This window comes from Podarcis muralis, chromosome 1, assembly GCF_964188315.1.
Source record: "Podarcis muralis chromosome 1, rPodMur119.hap1.1, whole genome shotgun sequence".
NCBI lineage: Eukaryota > Metazoa > Chordata > Lepidosauria > Squamata > Lacertidae > Podarcis > Podarcis muralis.
Window position 1 is genome coordinate 40,812,716 of NC_135655.1, and position 22,180 is coordinate 40,834,895.

The following is a 22,180-nucleotide window of genomic DNA, read 5'->3' on the forward strand; positions in this document are numbered from 1 at the left end:
CTAGCATATAATTAATTAATCTGCCAAATGTACTGTCTTCTATCTTGTTTGTTCACAACCTGAAGAAATTTCCCTGGTGGTTTTAAAGAATAATTACTATGCATTCATGGTACTTTGCAACGGTGCTCATTGCCCCATTTTCTGAACCTGCAAAGTACAGCTGCTGTTTTGTTCTTAGTGTTCATTAGATTGATAGAAGCGAAGATGTGAATACATTTTTTATGGTCTTCAAACTTCTAATATGCCAGAAGCTGACTTTCAGTAAAACAGCTGTAATGCTGCATTTTGTTCTGTCTGGGTTACTTGGTTGCCTCACCTATCTATGAAGATTAATGGGAGAACTATATCGCTGCAATTAGAATGTGTTCTACATTTCACTAGTTGATGAATGTAAACCATTTTCTTCATTGCTCTATTGGGCTCTGCAGCTTGGTGACTGCCCAGTATTTTAATAGTAGAATACAACTGCACTATTTACCACACTAATAACGAGAACTGGCCTTCCAATGTATTTCTGAAGCAAGATTGGTTGCCTGCGGCAATTACCAGATGTGACTCTTTTCAACACTGGAACCTGCATGACCAGGACACACAAATGTAATCTGGAAGGCAAATTTGATGCAGTATTTAGTAGTCTGCTGCTAAAAGCCGTGAAAAAATTATTATACCTAAAATATTTCTAAGATGTGCCTGTGTGACGCTCTTTGAAACTTTTTCTACAAAGGAGATTCCACATCCTCTGTGGGGAGCTTCCTCCATTGCTGGACTCCTCTTTGAGGTAGGAGTCCACCCTCCTTACCTAAATATATTGTTGCATGCCATCCCAGTCTCCGAGTTGTGCGAGACACCTTCTCCCCAACAGTCTGACAAAGACTGAGCAAGCTCAACTGCTGCAGAATGCTGAATATCTGGCTAGTTGGGAGATACTGGGAAAGTGGGAGAGGGGAAGGGAGGGGGGGAAGAAAAGGAACAGAATGTCCTGGAAGAGGAAGAGCTTGCTGGCTGGAACCCTGAAGAGGAACACTTGCTATAGAAACATTTTTTTAAAAAATTGCATTTGCATCCTGACTTTTTTCCAAGAAGAGGAGGAAGAAGAGGAAGAAGAGTTTGGATATGATATCCCGCTTTATCACTACTGGAGTCTCAAAGCAGCTATCATTCTCCTTTGCCTTCCTCCTCCACAACAAACACTCTGTGAGGTGAGTGGGGCTGAGAGACTTCAGAGAAGTGTGACTAGCCCAAGGTCACCCAGCAGCTGCATGTGGAGGAGCGGAGACACGAACCCGGTTCACCAGATTACGAGTCTCCCGCTCTTAACCACTACACCACACCACACTGACCAAGGGGGTCAAGACATAGTTCTCCCATCTCTATTATATCCTTGCAACACTCCTGTGAAATAAGTTAAGCTGAGTAAGAGTGACTCACCTATGGGCACCCAGGTAATGACTGTGTGAGGCTTGAACCTTGGTTTTCCCAGTCTTAGTTTTTACACAATGATTTTGTCACTTCTCAAATGAAGCTTAGAGAGTGAGCAAGTCTGTGTTAGGGGTAGATAGTACAGACCTTTCCTACCACCATTGATTATATTTTTGCAACCTCAACTATGCATGTTTACTTAGAAGTAAATGTGAGTTAAATTGGTCTTACTCCCAGTTAATTGTGCCCAGGATTGCAGCCTTAATCTGATTCAGCCTGTTTTTATCATCTTTATTTTCATTTCTCCATCCTAGAATTAAACTCCAGCATCGCAGCTGCTTTAGGCCTCTTTACCTGGGTGTCTTATAGATGAATATCTGCTTTACATAATCAGCTGGGTCTTTTAGTAGTATCAAGTATTCCTAGAATAACTATAATAACTATTAAATGAACTAGAGAGAATTTACAGTATTGATGTAAGACCACTACAGCAGTCTTAATAGCTACCTCTGCATTGTTAAGACAGGTATCTTGGGTGTTCTTGTGCTGTGGACTATGTCTTCCTGAAAAGTGGTGACTTTGGCAGGCCGCTGCTGGTAAATAAATGAGAGAAGCTGATATAAAGCTGAGAAATTAAAGGCTCAAAAATCCACAATGAAATGTGGACATTGATTTGATAATGCTTTAAATGATCATTCCCCAAATTGGTGATAACATTTTAAAAGGGCAAAATTACTTAGAAGTTATTTCACAACAGTATGTAAGAGTTTTGCATTGAGGACCCTGGGTGGCTAATTAACATTATCCACTTACCATCTCATTATCCTTGCTTATTGAAGTGCCTAAATGAAACAGATTCTCATCTGATTTAGTCTATTGTGCCCAACAGCTTTACAAAACCAAGTCAATGATTATTTTTAAGGCATTTGAGATTGTTAGATAAACAACTCTAACCTTATTGCATATTGCAATGCTTTAAACCATTTGCTAGGAATTATGTTCATATTATTCAGAAGTAGTAGTTGAAGCATGACAGAAGAATAACCCTATACCTGCTCCAGAGTCCCAAGAGAGGGGAGGCAGATGTGGCAACAGCCCCCTGCCCCCAACAGGTCTGGAGGGACAGAGCATTCCCCCACAAGAGTATCCCTCCCTGCCCAGATGACCAGGCAAAATGTCTGCACACAAGGCTTATCTGTTGAAGAATAGGGAGAAATGTTTTCTAGACTAGAACGCAGCAACCCACTGCATTGCTTTGCTTTCTTTCTGTGCCTTGGGAATGGCTGAGTTTTGCTGTGGAGGGAGAAACCAAGATGAACTGAGCTGAAGGCAACATATAGATGTGGAGAGAGATCAGAATAATACAGTACTCATAAACCAGATTAAATTTGTCAGTCAAAATTCAACTGCAATGAACGCCTCCACACTTAAAAAGACTTCTGGTGTCTCTACCTTGCAAGAAGTTCTTGATAATGTGCAGTGGTGGCTGATCTTATTGAGACTAGCAGTGTAGAAGGCAGGTGCAATCACAGAATTGTAGAGTTGGAAGGGATCCTGAGGGATTTAGTCCAACCCTCTGCAATGCAATCTGTACTAGACCATACTAACAGATGGCCATCCCACCTCTGCTTAAAAACCTCCAAGGAAGGAGAGTCCACTACCTCTTGTGGGAGTCTGCTTCACTGTTGAACAGCTCTTACTGTCAGAAAGTTCTTCCTGACGTTTAGTTGGAATCTCCTTTCTTGTAACTTGAATCCATTGGTTCAGGTCCTACCCTCCGGAGCAGGAGAAAACAGGCTCGCTCCATCTTCCATGTGACAGCCCTTTAGGTATTTGAAGATGGCTATCTCATCTCATCTCATCTCATCTCATCTCATCTCATCTCATCTCATCTCATCTCAGTCTCCTCTTTACTAGACTAAACATATCCATTTCCCTCAACTGGTCCTCATAAGGCTTGGTTTCTAGACCCCTGGTCATCTGGGTCACCCTCCTCTGCACGTATTCTGGCTTGTCAATATTCTTTTTAAATTTTGGTACGCAGAAGTAGACGCAGTACTACAGGTGTGGTCTCACCAAGGCAGACTAGAGTGGTACTATTACTTCCCTTGATCTGGACACTATACTTCTGTTGATGCAGCCTAAGATAGCATTAGCTTTTTTTGCTGCTACAACACTGTCATGGACAGAATGCGGGGAGGAACCAGCTGGGGAACCACCAAGGGAAGAAGGCTCAGAGCCTGGCGATTGGTAGTGGGACGATGACGAGTGGTCAGAGGGAGAAGACTGGGAAGAGGAGGTGTTGGAAGCTGAAGAGGTAACAGGGTTTAGTGAGCTGAGAGAGTCTGTGGCAGAGAGAAGTCCAGAATCAGAGGCAGAAGCTGAAGCAGGGAAGAGGGAGGAGGGTGGCCAAGGAGGAGGGTGGCCAACAGGCAGTGATGAATCAGGCTGGTGAAGAATCACAGGTGTGCCCCCCCCCCCATCCTGCTGCAATAAGCTCCCCTCTCTCAGAATCAGGCAGGGTAGTGGCAGGCTCTGTTTGCTTGGAGAGGAGAGGTTTGGGGACTTCCAGTCTTGGCAGACAATTCATGGGGCAAGACCTATCAGGGGTGAGTTCTGTGCTCATTAGGCCAGACACTCAGCCAAGTCTGAAGATCGTGTTTTTGCTAATAAAGAGTTAACTTTGACCGGTGTGATTTACTGCCAGCTCACTCTTTGACAATCACACTTAAGCTTGTGGTCTAAGATCCCTAGATCCTTTTCACATCTACTGCTAAGCAAGCCAGGTGTCCCCCATCTTATATTTGTGTAGCTGGTTATTCCTGCCAAAGTGTAGAACCTTACATTTCTCCCTACTGAAATGCATTTTGTTAGTTTGGGCCCAAGTCAATGATAGGCCAAGCCAAGTACTTGTTATTGCCTCCGTTCTCTATGTTGAGTTCTCAAATGGCAATGCTGAGACTAAAAGTGGGGTCATCTTTAGAATGGTCCTGGTTGTGGGCAAGCCCCCAGCCCGGTTCATCCCCCCACCCTGGCGTGGGTGGAGTAACACTTTCATGCCAGGGTGGCATCACAGTCACCCCAGACCTATTGGCCAATCATTTTTGAGCGGGGGGATTGTGAGGAGTTTAAAAGCAGCAGCGCAACATGGTTAAGCATCTGCTTTGCGCTGCCGAACACCCGCCCTGTAATTTATGTGTTCTCTGGCCTTGCTTTGGACGTTGGTTGGTCACCTATCTTGGGATAGGGGCCAGGTAAGATTTTTTTCCATTTGGCAAATTGGCATGGGCCACTTGGTTTTTGCCTACCTCTTAGCAATTGTCACAACTTTGTAAGGTTTGGTGGTTAGGCATTGGCTCATTGAATTGTGGGGGAGGGTAGGTCAGCCATCGCCTGCCCCTCCATTGACCAGGTGTGCTGGTCCTGGGGGAGGTTACCATGAGGCGTGGTCAGGGGCCTGGGTCGAGGGTCTGTAGACTGTCCTCCAAGGGCGAAGCGGGGTCCAAAGCGAGGTGCCGGGCAAGGACGGGAACTCTGGAAGAATAGGTCTGGGTGCTGGCAGAAACAGGTCTTCAACGACGTTGCTCCCGCAACCTGGGACCGGGCTGACTGGCCTTTATCTTCTCTGAGGCCAGAGGCAGTCCCGGCCCCCAGGTGACCCGCCTCTCCTGGCCTTAAGGTGAGCACTCCTCCTGGGAGAAACCAGTTCCCTCCGCCTCTCTGCCCTGAGCCTCTGCAGCTCAGGAGAGGCTGGAGGGTTACTGGACCCAGGGGGAGACTCACCTTCCCCTGACAGGGCTGGGAGAGGCACACCTGTAGGCAATGCATCCTCAATCACCTCTGGAGCCAGAGTGGATTCACCTGGTGCCTGCTCCTGAGGATCCGGTACAGGTGCAGGCGCTTCAGAATCAAGGCCCTGCCCCAGCTCAGCCGGCCCTGGAGGCGGGGACTCCTGTGCAGGCTGGGGTTCCTCCGGTTCAGCCTCTGAATCGGATTCCCAGGCCATCACACCAGGGGTATTCCGTTAAAGGAACCCAGGGCCGGTTCCTGTCCAAAGTCCGCTTGAGGGGCTAGGGCCATGCCAGGCCTCTGGGAACACCGAGGAAAGCTACAGGCGGGTTCCCCTGATGTGGCCTCCTATTGGGGTGGTTTACCCTTATTAATTACCTGCAATGCCGGCAGGAGTCCAATATATTCTATGCCAATGCCTAAGCCAATACAACTCACATTTCTGCAATTCAGTAAAGTTGTGGCCTAAAATTTTGCCAGTAACCTTAAACTAAATATTCTGTGTCCGTGTGAATTTATTTTAACAAGGGGCTGGTCTGGGGGCCTTGCCACGCAAATGAGGAACCTGGTAGCCAGTGTCACCACCTGGGCTGTAAGAAGGCAGGTAGGTGGGGACTGGCTGAGGACAGACTGGGCTTGGTGGGGCAGTGTGCCATTTGCCCTAGCACACAAGCTTCCACTGATTTAATGTGAAAATGTAGGATCATTGCCACATCTTGAATGCCTTCACTATTAACCACCTTTCACGGTATTATTTTGTTGTTGGCTTTGGGTTTTATGGAATATCTGATTATGGGATATCAGAAATAAATGAGAGAAAGATTGCGTTGGGAGAAAGATGGAGCTGGAAAGGGAAGCAAGGCAGCAACATTAAGAGTGCAGGTTGAAAAGACCTTGATCTATGTGGCTACAATTAAAGAATCACGAGAGCTAGAGTTATAGACACTATAATCAAATTAGTCACAGGGAATTTTTCCTTTCCTATTATGTCACCTAATTAGCCTAGCAAATCCCTTGGCTATGGATATTAAAAATAGGGACATGTTGCTCAAAGCTTTTGTCCTCTGCTTGTCTCCCATTAACAATTAAGGAACGTTTGCTGACATGGCCTTTGTAATATTATGTTTTGATATATTTTAAATCAAACTTTGGTTTTTTCGAACGTGACCTTCACAGCGTAACTGTTGGGTCTGTGTAATGCAATCACTTCTGCCAGATGTATGAAGAGAGAAAAGGGCATTTTGCTGAGTTCTGTGTTGTTGATCTCGAAGATAGCAGCACTGTTAATTGAACAAGAGGGAACGACTGTGCGAGCACTGAATATTTAACATAGATTTTTGTTGCTCAATAGTTTAACTGTAATGAACAGCGACAGCCTATATATTACAGGAGCAAATGTTTTATTTATATATTAATACGTGCAATGGTAGCAGTCTAAAAAACACAACTCCATAACCAGCCAGGAACATTGAACACTTCGTTGTTTGTAATACACTCTCCATGGCATTTGTCTTTTTAGCAAACTTTATCAGTGACTTAGTGGCTAGAAATGTGAAGACAGAGGAAAAAATGGGGGGGGGGGATCCCTAACAACAACAAAAAATATTCTGGTCTTTCCCCCAGGCCTTCACATCTCTTAATTTTCTTTGCAAGAAAGTTCCAAGATGGGCTTTAAAATACTGGTTCATCTCTATTAAAAATGTTGTTTTTTCTTGTAAAATAAAAGTTGCTGTAGGTAACAACTAGACTTCGGGTGCCACACTGTGGTTTTAAAAGGACTGAGTGACCTTGCATGAATGGTAATTACAGCACACGTTAGTTGACCCCTGCCCACAAAAAACAATTTCCTCAAATCTAAATAATTAGGAAGAAGACTAGAATAGGACATAGTATCAAAAATATTTTTATTCATTAGTATCGTCACCAGCTCTTTAACAACAACGCATTCTAGAGCAAAGTATTTGCTGAGGGAAGGGTCTTCCTTAGTGGCAGAGCATTGCTTTGCATACAGAAGCTCTAGATTTAATCGCTGGCCCCTGTCTGAAGCCCTGGAGAGCCACTGCCAATCAGCACAGACTCTACTGAGCTAAATGTAGCTGTGATCACCTTCTGTATAATGCAGCTTCCTGTTTTCCTATGAGCCACCAGTATAGCACCATTCAAGCCAAAATCTTGAATGCTTCTTCAATGACCTTTTGTGAACAATGCTCCAAATCACCTAAATCAAAGATAGGGGACCTGTGGCTCTCCAGATGTCCCATTAGCTCTAGCCAGCAGGGCCAATAGTTACAGCTGTTGGGAGCTGTTGTACAATGCCCCTTCCGAGCGTCAGGAGGAGGGGGGGTTGTGGGATAACGACCCCGCCCACACTCGCTCTCGCGAGGCTGGCGCCAGCCTCGCGGGAGACAGGGGATTCCCTCAATTAACATACCCTGAGGCGCCAGCCAATCGGCTGGCGGCAGGGGCGGGCCTTTGTAAGGCCACTTAAGGTCGGGGCAGCCCTTGGCTCGCCCCTTTCTACCCTGGAGACGACGCGGTTTTGTTTGTCCCACGCTTCCCGCTGATCAGCTGTTCCTGTGTCGGAGATCTTAGCAGCGTTGCCTGGAGCGTCCCTGCTTTGCTTCCTGGCTGCCTTTGTTCCGAGCTGCCGGCCGATCTTCACTGCTGCAGCATTTTTTTTTTATTATTATTATTATTATTTTTTGCGCCACGAGGAGCCTCAGCGCAGCGCTCGGTTACTCTGGAGCTGAAATCACAGAAGGGAATTATTTCCCTTTCGTTCAGCTGAAACCGCTTGCAACGCAAGCCGGAAAGAGCTGAAATTGCCCGGGGTTTTTTCTGGGGGGGCTTATGCTCGTAGGTATCCTGCAGCGGAAAGAATCAGTCATCGCGTCTGCCCCTTCACCGCAGCGCATCCCGACGGCCAGCTGATTGCTATCTGTGCGGACTCCCTTCGGCAGCCTTCCTCAGTCTCTCCAGGCACACGGCTCTGCAGTGCTTCCCGATCCACCGCTCGGAGCAGGTTGTATGTGGTCAAGGCAATTGAATTTAGCGGTGGGCTAAGCCGCTGATCCTAGGGGCACGTGACTTCATTGTTGTCGTGGATCGTTTCAATTGTGAGCTAGCATTTGCGGGTTCTGTTGCTTGGTTGTGTGTGTCTGTTTTGCCTGGGGTCATTGTTTGCAGCGCGGCTTGGCTTTGGGTTTCACGTTTTCCAGTTTAGTTTTTTCCTCACGGCTTAGTAGGCTACAGCTACTGGGAGGTGTTTTTTCTCCGTTGCCAGGCAACGGGATAGCCTTCGGCCGCCATCTTGGTTTGCCCACGTGGCCTTGCGGCGGCGGCCATTTTAGGCAGGGCAAACCACGCGGGAGCTAGCCCGTTCCTTCTCACACCTTTCTTATAATAAATACAGAAGGGATAGAGCGATAGTAGTTCATTTCATTGCGAAAGGGGTGCAAAAACCATTTTACTTTAGCACCGTTTTAGGGGAAGCAGCGTCATTTCGGATAAGTGACCACGGGGTCTGTATTTGAATAAATTCTAATTTGGTTCGAGAGCAAATTAAGGAGGCAAACAAATTAAAAGGGAGATTTAAGGAGCGTTTCCGATCCGCAAGGCGCTGCATAGGGCAACGCAGCCTGCACGGCTTTCCTGCTTTATTACGTTATATTAACTGGCTGATATTACTTCACTTTGTTATATTTTACCTTGCCGTACTTTGATTGACAGTACCTTGCGTTAATTTTCTTTGCTCATAATATCCTACTGCTCATAATACCCTACTGCTTATTGCTGGACAAGTGCTCTAGCCTCTCTGTTGCATTTAAAATTCTAATTGGGTTTGGAGGCAAAATTTAAGGGATTTAAGGTGTAATTTAAATTTGCAAGGGCTGCATAACCCTATTGTCTGGCCAGCCAGCAGGACAGCTGTAAGACTAACGACCAGTAATTAGGGCTATTGTTTCCCAGAGCCATTCTTAGTGGTTTCCCTGGCAGCTTGATCTTACTGTGTTTTCCAGGTACTGGCAAAGTTGTCCAAAGGTTTACGATCACCCCATCATAGGGTACGCCTTTCCAAGGCAGTAAAGGCGGACCTCAATGTTTGGTTGCAATTCCTGGATGGCTTCAATGGCATATCGCTTTGGCAGGATAGTCTGGCACTGCAGTCAGATTTCCAAGTACACTCGGATGCTGCTGGGTCCTTGGGTTTCGGGGTGTACTTCAGGGGCCAGTGGTGCGCTCAGCACTGGCCCCCCTCCTGGCAAGGTAAACCTATACTACGGGACTTGACATTTTTGGAATTTTTTCCCATCGTAGTTGCGATACACTTATGGGAAGACCAATTTAAAAACCATAGGGTCTGTTTCTGGACTGATAATCTAGCAGTCGTGTCAGTCTTGAATAAACAATCGTCACGTTCACCCAGAGTAGCGTCCCTTCTTCGGTACTTTGTCCTTTCCTGCTTGCGGTTGAACCTCCACGCTTCTGCCAAGTTTGTACCTGGCATTGATAATAACATCGCGGATGCTCTATCTCGTTTCCAGATGGAACGCTTTCGCTCATTGGCGCCGGATGCGCAGCAGCAGCCGCAACCATTCCCGGAGCATCTCTGGAATATTGGCAACGAGAAGCATTAAAGGGAGTATTGTCTGCGCTAGCGCCTTCTACCCTGAGATCTTATAATAAGGCGTGGCTAGACTTCACGTCCTTCCGCATCAAAAAGGGGCGGTTCAAGCTTGGCAAGTCACCATCCAAGTCGGAAGTCATAGAGTATATGGTCTACCTTAGAGATCTTGGCCGGGCACCCAAAACCCTCAATATTCATTCGGCCGCCATATCCTTCTTTTCCAAAACTTTGTTTTCCACCGATCCCTGCTCGCATTTCGTAGTGCGGAAGATGCTGGAGGGCTGGCGCAGATCCAGGCCGCACGGCCAGGACAAGAGACGGCCCATAACTTTAGATTTACTCACCCGAATCCGCAGTAAGCTGAGGACATTGTGCTGGTCAAGATATGAAGCCAGGTTATTTTCAGCAGCGTTTTCTTTCGCGTTTTTTGGCGCCCTACGCATAGGCGAAGTGGTCTGTGAGGACCGCGCAGCTCCTAAAGGGTTATTGTTGGAGGACGTAACCGTGGACAGGGCGCAGGTGTTGTTAAAAATCCGTAGCTCGAAGACGGATCAGCTTGGTAGGGGCGCGTTAGTTCGCCTGCAGGCAACGCAAAAGGCAGGCCCTTGCCCAGTAAAGGATGCTAGGAAATACCTGTTCTTAAGACCGAAGTCTGGTGGCCCCTTCTTCGTACATTCTGACGGTTCGACCCTCTCAAAACAACAGTTCACGAGGGTCATGCGCAAGGCCCTGGCTGCCATTGGGCTCCCTCAGGAGGAGTACGCCGCCCATTCCTTTCGCATTGGGGCGGCAACCACCGCCGCACATATGGGTTTACCAGCTGAAAGAATTATGGACATGGGGCGATGGAAATCTAACGCATACCGGGGTTACATCCGGAAGCCCTTCTGAAATCCCCCCAGCTTCTGAAATCCCCCCAGCTTTCCCCCCCTCAGCTTGTCCCCGGCTCTCCTTCTGATCTGCTTTTCCGATTCTCTCGTTTCAGGTTCTGGTGTGGTTCGACTGTGGATCCTCGGCCACAGCATCGTTTATTGGGCTAGGCAGCGTGCCGAACAAAGGGGCTGGGATAAGGAGTTACAGCTGCCCAGCTGGGTCAAATTGTCATGGATTTCTAGGAGGGGCATGCGTTGGGAAGAGTTTTTCCCAGCTGTGTCCAAAAAGATAGCGGAGGAAGGACCACCTAGCGCCTTGGTCATCCAACTGGGCGAGAACGACTTGGCGTATAGGAAAGGGGTGGACTTGATGTGGAATATGATAAATGACTTAGAGAGGCTGAGGGCAGACCAGGGGAGCATTACAATACTGTGGTCATCCCTGCTAGAAAGGCGATGTTGGCGGGATGCAGAGAAACCCGTGGCAGTGAATAAGGCTAGGAGGATTGTGGAGCGCACGGTGGCGCGCAGAGTGGCCGCATGGGGCGGCCGCGTTATTCAGCACCCGCGCATACGGTTTGACGCGGAAGCGCTTTATCGCTGGGATGGCGTGCATCTATCTGATGCTGGCAATGACATTTGGTTGGCTGATATTTTTCAAGGCGTGAGGGATTGGTTACAGGTCTGAGGGTATTGGCGGCGAGCCGGTTTGCGGCTCGGTGGCGGTAGGCATTGGCCGGGGTATTGTCATGCAGATGAGGTTGGGGGGGAGGAACGCCATCACCTCCCCCAATGCTTGAAGGGTAGTTCGTTAAAGGACTCCGAGGGGCGACGCCTCGTCCGAAACCTACGGAGGCTAGGGCCTAAAGCGCGCCCCCGAGCGGTAACCCCTCGGGGAGCGCCTAGGGATATGCATCTCGGGTGGCTCCCCCTGTTGGTGTTTAACCCTTCCCGGTCAGACCGGATAGTCGGTTAGGGCCAATGCCTAAAGCCAATACCCTTCTTTCCTGTAATCAATAAAGTTGTGGCCATTTTCGCCCATTAACCTAAAACTCTGTGTCCGTTGTCTTCATTTATTCCACCTGTGGGGGGGGAGGGAATAGCCACACAATGCCCCTTCCGAGCGTCAGGAGGAGGGGGGGTTGTGGGATAACGACCCCGCCCACACTCGCTCTCGCGAGGCTGGCGCCAGCCTCGCGGGAGACAGGGGATTCCCTCAATTAACATACCCTGAGGCGCCAGCCAATCGGCTGGCGGCAGGGGCGGGCCTTTGTAAGGCCACTTAAGGTCGGGGCAGCCCTTGGCTCGCCCCTTTCTACCCTGGAGACGACGCGGTTTTCCCACCCACCCGCCCTTTAGGTTCTGCCACTGACCTTGCTATGGGCTTCGGCTGGTCGCCGCAAGGGGCCTGGTAGGAGTTTTTCCATTTGGCTAATTGGCTGGTTTTGTGAGCCACTTGGTTTTTTCGCCTACCTCGTAGCAAATCGTCACAACTTCCTCGGTTTTGGCGGTAGGCATTGGCCGGGGTATTGTCATGCAGATGAGGTTGGGGGGGAGGAACGCCATCACCTCCCCCAATGCTTGAAGGGTAGTTCGTTAAAGGACTCCGAGGGGCGACGCCTCGTCCGAAACCTACGGAGGCTAGGGCCTAAAGCGCGCCCCCGCGCGGTAACCCCTCGGGGAGCGCCTAGGGATATGCATCTCGGGTGGCTCCCCCTGTTGGTGTTTAACCCTTCCCGGTCAGACCGGATAGTCGGTTAGGGCCAATGCCTAAAGCCAATACCCTTCTTTCCTGTAATCAATAAAGTTGTGGCCATTTTCGCCCATTAACCTAAAACTCTGTGTCCGTTGTCTTCATTTATTCCACCTGTGGGGGGGGAGGGAATAGCCACACAAACAACATCTGCAGGGCCCAACCTTTATGGGAAGCAAGTGAAGGAATTCCTTTAAACCTTTGGGCTGCAAATAGATTTTGCTGAGCTGTCACAGACACACATATACACACACGGTTCTGTCGTCTATGTTGTTTTAATGTCACTTAAAAGGCATTTCATTGATTTTATTGTACATTGTCTAGGACTGGTACTTAAAAATACGTATAACTGAGCTCATTTGGTTAGAGCGTGTTGTTGATCTTGCCAAGGTTTCAGGTTTGATCCCCATATGAGACAGCTGCATATTCCTGCATGGCAGAGGGCTGGATTAGATGATCCTCAGAGTCCCTTCCAACTCTACAATTCTTTGATTCTACCCTTTTACTTTGGCTTACACCTCCTTTATACACTTCTCGCTTGGGCCTGCTTTACATGCCATGCTTTTAAGATGTACTGTTAAAAAATGGAGAACATAACCTGCAAGGGACGTGTCGTGGGTAGAGCAGAAGTGTGCAAAATGTTTGGGGACCACTGAAGTGTATAGTGCTGTTCATTTTTTTAATGATCTGTAGTCTTGCACAAATCTTTTCGGAGGAGCTAGCCATGCAAGGCTGTCACAGCAGAAACAGCAAAGGGTCTTGAGATACCTTAAAGACTCACAGATCTACTGTGGCAAACGCTGATGTGGGTGAGAGCACTGATTTTTTGCTGCTTGTTTTATTTTTACAGTATGTCCCTCCTGACCTTTGCATCTGTAACTTTGTACTGGAGCAGTCTTTATCTGTCAGGGCCCTCCAAGAGATGCTTGCCAATACAGGAGACAATTCCAGCGAAGGGGTAAGTAAAAGGATGTTTGTTTTGGTGTCATGGGATGCCAGTCATCCAAGATTAAACTGCTTCTCGCCTTCCTGGCTTGACCCAGGAATCTTTCAAAAGACTGACTGTTCAGAATGAATTATATGATATTGCCAAATTTCCTTTTTGTGTGTTTATGTGTGTGTGTGTGGGGGGGTGTCTTTTATTTTCTCATCCCACACCTTGCAAATAAATAAATAAATCTCAGCTGCTTCTTAAGAAATTCCAGGCAGTTTCTTAAAATAAAAATAAACCTCCCAATCCATCCTTACTTCTTCGGAGACCAATTATTATACCACCAGAAGGAAATATCTGCTGAGGAGCATCCTTTGAGGTACAGCTAGCACAAGGTGTTGAGAGTCAAGTTGCTTTGAATTTAGGTCATGTGCAGGGTAGCATTACTTTTCTATTAGGAATCACTGGAGCAGAAACGTGAGTAAAAAAAATTTGTTAAACACTTTGCACTCAAATGAGAAGAGACCTGGAGTCAGAGTATTCTAGTTTCCCACCCCCACGAAGGTTTTTTTTCCCTCTGGGCCAGACTTACAGAACAAAAATTTGCTTGCACCACACCAAATTTTTAATTGATAAGAAATACATTGGAGAAAAGAATCGACTCCTGGCAGCAATTGATTTATAACATAGAACACAACTGCTTCATAATGGGATACGGGCATCCAGAAAGTATAAAGCAATGCACGTACATAAGAATATGAATCATTCCCAAAATATAATTACAAAAGAGCCTCTTACGTATGTATACAAATCCAATGAGAGGTGTGAGCTTGCTTTTGCTGGGTGATCTCGTTTATATTAGGCCTAATTTGAGACAAACAAACTCATCTCCTCATCAACACAAAGAAGGCTTTCTCTTTTCTGTTCATGGTTGTCAGAGTTGAGAATCCCTGTTCACAGCAATATTGTCCTCAGTATCAATTGATGCTCTTGCTCTCAGTTTAAAAAAATATTTATTCATATTCTGCATATAAATTTTTTTTAAGATACTATACTATACTGAAATGTTTAAACATTTCTTTGATTATCCTTAAATCTTCCTGCCACACTTGCCATCCTCTCCTGCCACACCAGTGTGGCATGCCACACCCTTTGAGAACCACTGTTTTTAGGCATGAATCAAACTAGTACATAGTAAGTTACCCCCTTCACACATGCAGCCAGCAGTATGGGAAAGTATGGTATGGTAAAGTAAATGATACACATGTGAATGATGCAACTAAGTGGGAGGAGCTGATTGACTGGGTCTTTCCCTTCCAATATGCACCTTGCCATGAGGAAGTATGGGGACGCGGGTGGTGCTGTAGGTTAAACCACAGAGCCCAGGACTTGCTGGTCAGAAGGTCGGCAGTTCGAATCCCCGCGACGGGGTGAGCTCCCATTGCACGGTCCCTGCTCCTGCCAACCTAGCAGTTCGAAAGCACGTCAAGTGCAAGTAAATAGGTACCGCTCTGGTGGGAAGGTAAAGGGCATTTCCGTGTGCTGCTCTGGTTTGCCAGAAGCGGCTTCGTCATGCTGGCCACATGACCCGGAAGCTGTATGCCGGCTCCCTCGGCCAATGTAACTTCCCTTGTGCTGCAGCAAGGGCAGGAAGCAAGTGATGCCATAACAATAGCAGTGGTTCTGTGTTGTCAGCAGGGATGGGGGCCAGCAGTGTCTTATGCTAATGCTGGTTCCCTCTTGTCCCATTATGAGAGCTGCTGTGTGAGCAGCACAGCCGCTGATAACACTGGATCATTAGCATGCTCAGTTTTGTTCTTAGTTGCTTGGGAGTAAGCCAGAGAACATTACAACCTCCTGGTTAAGCAGTTAAATTCCATCTTTCTTTTTCCAAGATAGGACCAAAGTGTGAACATTTTAAAAAAACCAAAAACCTGCATTCTCTGTTTTCATACCTTACGTATAAATGCGCTCTTTCTCTTATCGCCACTGAAGTTTGATTTAAAGAGTTGTACATTGGGCACCTTAGAAGAGCATCTGATTAGTAGTGAGGACTGCACATTGCCAGGTCGATATATGATATATGAATACACAGAGGCATAAACTCTGGAGTAGAAAGAAACTGGAAAGACTTACAAAGGTTGTCTTTTCTGCTTTTACAGGGAGTTGTTAGATAGCTGGACAGTTAAACAAATGTACGCAAGAAGTATGCAGTTTTATGCTTTGATTTCTGTATAGAGAATTAAAACATCACATTTACCTGTATGTAAGAATATCACTTTAAAGTAAATAAGCTATTAGATATGCATTCATTTTTTCTACAAACAGACTATATTAAACAAATTTAAAATAATATAGTCAACATTGGGACTAATACGTCAATTCAGTCTAATTTTTTAATTTTAAACACTCATTCGCAATCAGCAACACTAATATTGTATATGAGACAAGTGATATTGTCTCATGGTGGAAACTTGCAAATAAGATAAAAACAAAGAGGAAGGGTGAATAAAAGGATATAGGTAAGGACAGGAGCATGGCAGGAGAGATTGACTAAATTTTGTGCTTTCACTAATGGAAGCCTCCATCTTATCCTCTTTAGTCCAAGAGTCTTTCAAACGAAAGGCACCACCTAATTGCCTGTCCATTTTTTAAGGTTTTGTATTCAACCATGAGTACTAGAAACATGCTCGTTTATCAGTCGAACGAGTACATACTGGATATTGCATTAGATGTGTCTCCTAGTCTGAGCATGACACTGCAGTAAACTAGACTAAACAACCCCAGTTGCTTGGCAGTAGCTCTCTGAGTGCAATAGAGATATGTGCAGAGAGTTGTTCTGGAATTGCAGTGCATGATCAAGCCTTATTATGTCTCGAGTCCTCTATTACCAGGGCAGAATGTGGTTTCATATGTGCGTCTCTCCCCTTTAATGGGGCATAGCCACATGACATTGTCCCTATCCCAGTGTTGCCCAGACCTTTCTCCCTTTAAATGTGTTGTTTTCTGAGCCTTGGAAAGTCCAAAAATCCAGGATTAAAACAACAACAACAACAGCAACAACAACAACAACAGTGCCCTGCATTAAAAGGGGAAAGGTCTGGCACAACAACTGGGATGGGGTTCCCATTTTGCTCCAGTGAGGTTAAGCTAATAGTGGCAACAGGCAACTATCCTGGGATAAAATGTTTTATGCACTCATACACACACTCTGGTTTGCATTTCACATTGAAGTATAGTTTACACTAAACCATGGTTTATGGTGCTGTTCGAACTGGGCCACTGAATGTTGCTTGAATTGATTGTTTAAAGTCTTTTGACATGAGGGCTGCAACAAATTAAAACACCAAATGTGCTTCCTCGTGCCTATTTGTACTGCCTGACAAGCCAGCCTGTCTATCTTATGAGCTGGCCTGTTATTTCCCATGCAGCTGTTTTTGTTCTCTCTGCATAAGCTGTTTGATTTACCCTTATTTTTTATTTATATGTTTAATCATGGAATAATTTTTGATCCATCTTCCTGTAAACAGAGCATAAAGAAACTCTTGACTATTGCAGCAACATGGAAAAAACCCCCACTATAATTATGCAAATCAGCTTTCCTGCAGCAAAATGTCCCTACAGTTTCCCCCTTACGGGCCATCTAGAAGGCACCTGTCAAAATCAATGCTAGAGAAAAGTAGAGTTGTGATGGATAAAACCTGCGTTAGAATGCAAGGATCCTCAGAAGTAGTAAATAGGACACATAAATATAAATACTGGCAGCAGTTTTCTTTTTGAATAAATGATAAATTATTCCAACTTGCTTCATCATTAAAAGGGGGGGCTCTCCCTTGACTGGGAATTTTCATGCTTCTCTGGGCTTATTATTATTTAAATATACTTTTAACATTTTCCTCTTTCTTTCAGCAGTAACATAAAAGTAGTGCATTAATTTGCCAGAAACTGTGGAATAACAAGTAGACCGTAAGGGTTCCTTTGGGCAGGAAAAGCCAGAGGGAATTGTTTTTAAGCAGGAAAATGGAAGTTGAGCAACTGTATCCTATTTGGGTTGTGTACTGTTTACTTATGATGGGGAAATGTCTGTTAGAAAAATTGCAGGCATGTCTGAACGGTGTGCGGGATAGAATGGTGCAGTGTTTGAATGCTTAAAGATGTGTGGTTTTTAAACATAACCTGCATCAACGGATGTTTTAAAAATTTGTGTTATTTGCATCCCATCCTTCCTGCGAGGAGCTTCAAGCACCATGCATTGGATTCGCAAGCCTAGGGATCAAGCCTAGGTCCGTTTGGACCACCTGCTCATATATGGGAAAAACATGGTTGACATCCTATGACCAGCTGTCTGGGAATAAGTCCAACTATATTCAGGAGCACTTTGTTGAAGTACACATCCCTAGGTCTCTCAAGTTGCACTACATCACATGGAAGTTGTTGTTGTAGTTGTTGCTTATTACCCACCTTTCACCCTAACATCCAAGGGAGGGTTAAAGCAACTAAAACACAGTATTAAAATCAGTTTAAGACAGATTAAAATCACAGAGGGATGCGCGTGGCGCTGTGGGTTAAACCACAGAGCCTAAGATTTGCCAATCAGAAGGTCGGCTGTTTGAATCCCCGCGATGGGGTGAGCTCCCGTTGCTCGGTCCCTGCTCCTGCCAACCTAGCAGTTCGAAAGCACGTCAAGTGCAAGTAGATAAATAGGTACCGCTCTGGAGGGAAGGTAAAGGGCATTTCCGTGTGCTGCTCTGGTTTGCCAGAAGCGGCTTCGTCATGCTGGCCACATGACCCGGAAGCTGAACGCCGGCTCTCTCGGCCAATAAAGCGAGATGAGCACCACAAGCCCAGAGTCGGTCATGACAGGACCTCATGGTCAGGGGTCCCTTTACCTTTACTTTACTAAAATCACAGAAACTAGCTGGGTCCTAAAACCACACATGTCAAGTGTCAATAGTGTAAAGAGGTGCTTCTGGGTAGTGAACAGCTAACTGGCGCCATCTGCCATAGGACAGTTTATAAAGCACATCCTACTTTTAAAGGACTTTTAAACCACCACCACCCCATTTGTATACTTTGTGTCATTTTAACCAGTGCTAAATCCCTCCATTTCCACATGTTGCTAATCCTGCCACTCATCCCCGCTTGTCAGATGAAATGCTTCAGGTATGAATGGCAGGATTTCACCAGAGCCACATTTCAATGGGTTGTGATTGTGTTTTAACACTAGGCTTCTTTATGCGGTAGTTCTTACCAGACAAGCAATATTCCAATTGAATTGAAAGTCTATGTCTCACAGTGTCGAGTGTCGATGTTTAAATAAATGCAAAGCAAAAAGTAGAAATAACAGTTGTCACTCTTTTTCTACTCAACTTGGGTCACTAATAGCTGACATAGTAATAGATCACACACATTTATTACCCCACATGACAAGGGGAAGGTTCATTAAGTGTGGCTCTTCTCCTCTCAATGAACAAATATGATGGGAAGCTGTTGTACCTGGACATACAGCTATAAAAGGCACAGAAGTTGTCAGTCGACTGCTGCTGGTGCAGCATAGCCTCAGCTGTTGAAATAATCAGGGAGCAAAAGGAAGTTTGGAGAGCCAGTTGCATTGATAGAAGAGTGGGAAAGGTCTATAAAAGGCAGAAGCACCATTTAGGCAAGAACTTTACGGTTCAGTCCTACACATTCTCGAGAGCTCCATTGAGTATAATTGGACTTACACCTGAGCAGATGTGAATAGGATCGTAGCCCTAAAGCTTGCCTTTCTGCCTGTTTTGTGAAGTGGCTGTAGGAGCTTTCCGAGTGTGTTAGTTTCCCTACTAGCAGAAGTGCCAGTGAACTGCACCATTTCCTAACCACTCTGGTGAGAAGCTGTGGGTGAGATCTGTATCTTCCTGCTTTTGCCTCTTACAGCAGAAAAGTGGAAAGAGATACACCACAGGGGAATCCTGTTCTGCCCCCCACAGCTCTGCCCCATTCCATTCCTGCCCTGCCCCCTTTCAGCACCAAAACAATCCATATGCCAGTAGTCACATGTGTGCGATTGTGTGCAAGTGAGGAAGTGCCTGTATTTTATTTGAATGTTTTCTCTTCTGCTTCTCATAAGATTTGAATAAGCTCTGAGCTGAGCAATGAGTGGGACATTGCTAGCATGGTTTATATTGGTTACGTATATTATACAAAGTGACTTAGGTTATATTAGGGTCACATCAGGATTATTGGTGCACTAACGAAATCACGCTGGAGTTATTTATTATCCAGGTTTCAGCCGTATATGTGTTCTAGTGGCACACAAAATGGAATAACTTCACAAGTGTCACAGCCCGTCTCTGTAATATAAAACTAACAGTAGCTTGGAACATTCTGACACGAGCGATAGAAAAGCAAATGCAACTGCTGTTCTCATGGAAGGTTTGGGAATCTCTATGGAGAGAGAGAGAGGGGGCGGGAGAGGGAGAGGGAGAGAGAATGATGCCCTGGTCCTATGTGAACCTGTCTATTCACTTAGTTCAGGAACAGGGACCATGTGGTCCTCCAGACATTGGATTCCAGAAGTTTCCAGCTCCCACAGGTGCCAGTCAGCATGGCAAATGATGATGGGTGTTGTAGCCCAACAAGGAAGGGCCATGCCATCCCTGTTCCTGACACAGAGACTTATCACAGACTCTTTTCAGGAAATTTGTTTAAACTCTATGTAGATAGGTACAAGGCAACTTGGAACTGGGCCTTCTCTGTTGTGGTCTCCTTATTATCATGGAACACATTCCCTGCTCCCCACTTGGCACATGCATTTTTTTCATTTGTTTTTTTCTCAAGTCTTTGATTTAATAACATCATGCTCTTTTGCTATCCATGCTGCTCTTGATTCTGCCTTGTTCTGTTAATAACTGTTTCACAACATTTTTATATTTATTCTTTTATATATTTGTTGACTGTAAGCCACCTTGAACACATTTTACATTTCACAATAAAACATAGTTTATCACGATGCATAGCAAGCCTCGGGCTTATGCACCCCTCTTCCCCTCTCTTCTTCCCATGCAGCCGGGAGGAAGACTTTTTCTTTCAGTTTTAGTAAACCATGGCTTCTTGTTTGTCCAAAATGAGGACCTGGTTTAACAGTGATCATTTGCAAAACAAACCAACTTCAAAACATGGATAAGAACCCATGCTGGCATGTTTAAACTCATCATGGTCTAGCATGATCATTGCCCATGATATAAATATTTTTTCTTCAGTAAAGTTGTCCATATTTAGTGGGAAGATCTGGCACATTTCTTTGTGTTGGGGAAGTGCTTGCAGGTGTGAACGGGCAGATTCCTGTGTGCAGCAAGAGGTGGGCAGCTGCTGCTTTGTCTAAACTATGGATGTGAGTCTGGCATGTGTATGAACTTCTTTTATTATTGTAAATAAGAGTCCTGATTAGCATACCGAATTTATAGACTTAATTGTCAAAAAAGAGAGAGACCGCTTTAAGACTTCAAGGCTGTTGATTAATACATTTTACGCTTTTGGTAAGCAAAGGGGGAGGGGGAGAGATAAAGAATTCACCTGGAGGGGCATCATTGTAAGGAAAGCTACAAGGAAGAAGAACAGTAAATGTGCCAGCTAAAATATCCCAGTGGGTTTTCATGGTAAACGCAAGAGCAGCTATCTTATATGCTGACCACTTTCTTTGGTCTCATAAATGTGATTATGTAAAGCTGCTGCAGTACTATGGCAGTAATTTACTATTCCCTGCAGCTCAATTTTATATTTAGCGTGCTGCATACAAGTTGGTTTCTTGGAAGCATCAGCTTTTGAAGATAATGAATGTTAAATATAGTGCACACAATCTACCTGCGTAAACCCTATTGCAATGATACTTAGATCTTAAATACCTAACTCCTGTTGTTATTATTATTATTATCATTAACAACAAGAACTTCCTGGTGGATCGTGCCCATCATTATTGCTTATTTTAGTTAAATATTAAAACACGTTCCTTCAATATGTATATGTATATGCCTAAATATTGTTTTGAGTTTCTGCTTTAATATGTCACACACCACACACACACACACACACACACACACACACACACACACCATTTGTGAGACTAAATTTTTATTTACCATTTTGTTTTCAACTTTGCTAGCCTAGAGAGCTCTCCGAATGGGTATGTTCTTAATTCGTTTGTCTGATCTTCAGCCATCGCATGAAACTCAATCCATTTGTACCTGTGATAAATGAAACTTTTTGCTTGTCAATGTTCATTCTGTATGCTGGTTGTTCCATGTGGTTTTTTGTTGTGGCTATAAAACCTCAGGACTAATGATCGGCCATGAGATATGGGCCTTTGCTGAACTTTCTTTTGCGCTTTACAATCATCGGCATTTGAAGCTATCAATAAAAGGTCTTTGGCATTTTTAAGTCTCTGAGAGCTGTTATATCTAGTGCAATGCAGTCCTGAACATGTTTTCTATGAAGTAAAGTCCACTTATTTCAATGGGATTTGTGCATAGGACTGCAGTCTACATATTTAAAATTTAGTTGTCACACAACATATAAGGATAAAATCAACAAATGATCCATAAAAACATAGTTAAAAACATAAATAAAACATCTGTAAATATCAATAAAAACTGATACGTTAAAAGGGGGGAAATTTTGTAAAGCGCTATCTCAACATAAAAAGTTTTCAAAAGACATCTGAAAGGAGACAGATGGTTCCTGCTGAACCTCTACTGGCAGGGAGTTCCACAGGGCAGGGCCTGACACACCAAATGCTCAGCAGCCAAAGATCA

General features: G+C 45.2%; 1 protein-coding gene across 14 annotated transcripts in view; it reads left to right on the plus strand.

The window, feature by feature from the left end:
• The window catches only part of RYR3 (ryanodine receptor 3), a 293,341-nt gene that overhangs the window by 57,179 nt on the left and 213,982 nt on the right, over positions 1–22,180 (plus strand). For all 14 annotated transcript variants that reach the window (XM_077926602.1, XM_077926563.1, XM_077926598.1 and 11 more), the window contains exon 3: positions 13,311–13,418. In XM_077926602.1, the coding sequence (XP_077782728.1) occupies positions 13,311–13,418 (108 nt within the window). The remainder of the gene's footprint in view (positions 1–13,310; positions 13,419–22,180) is intronic.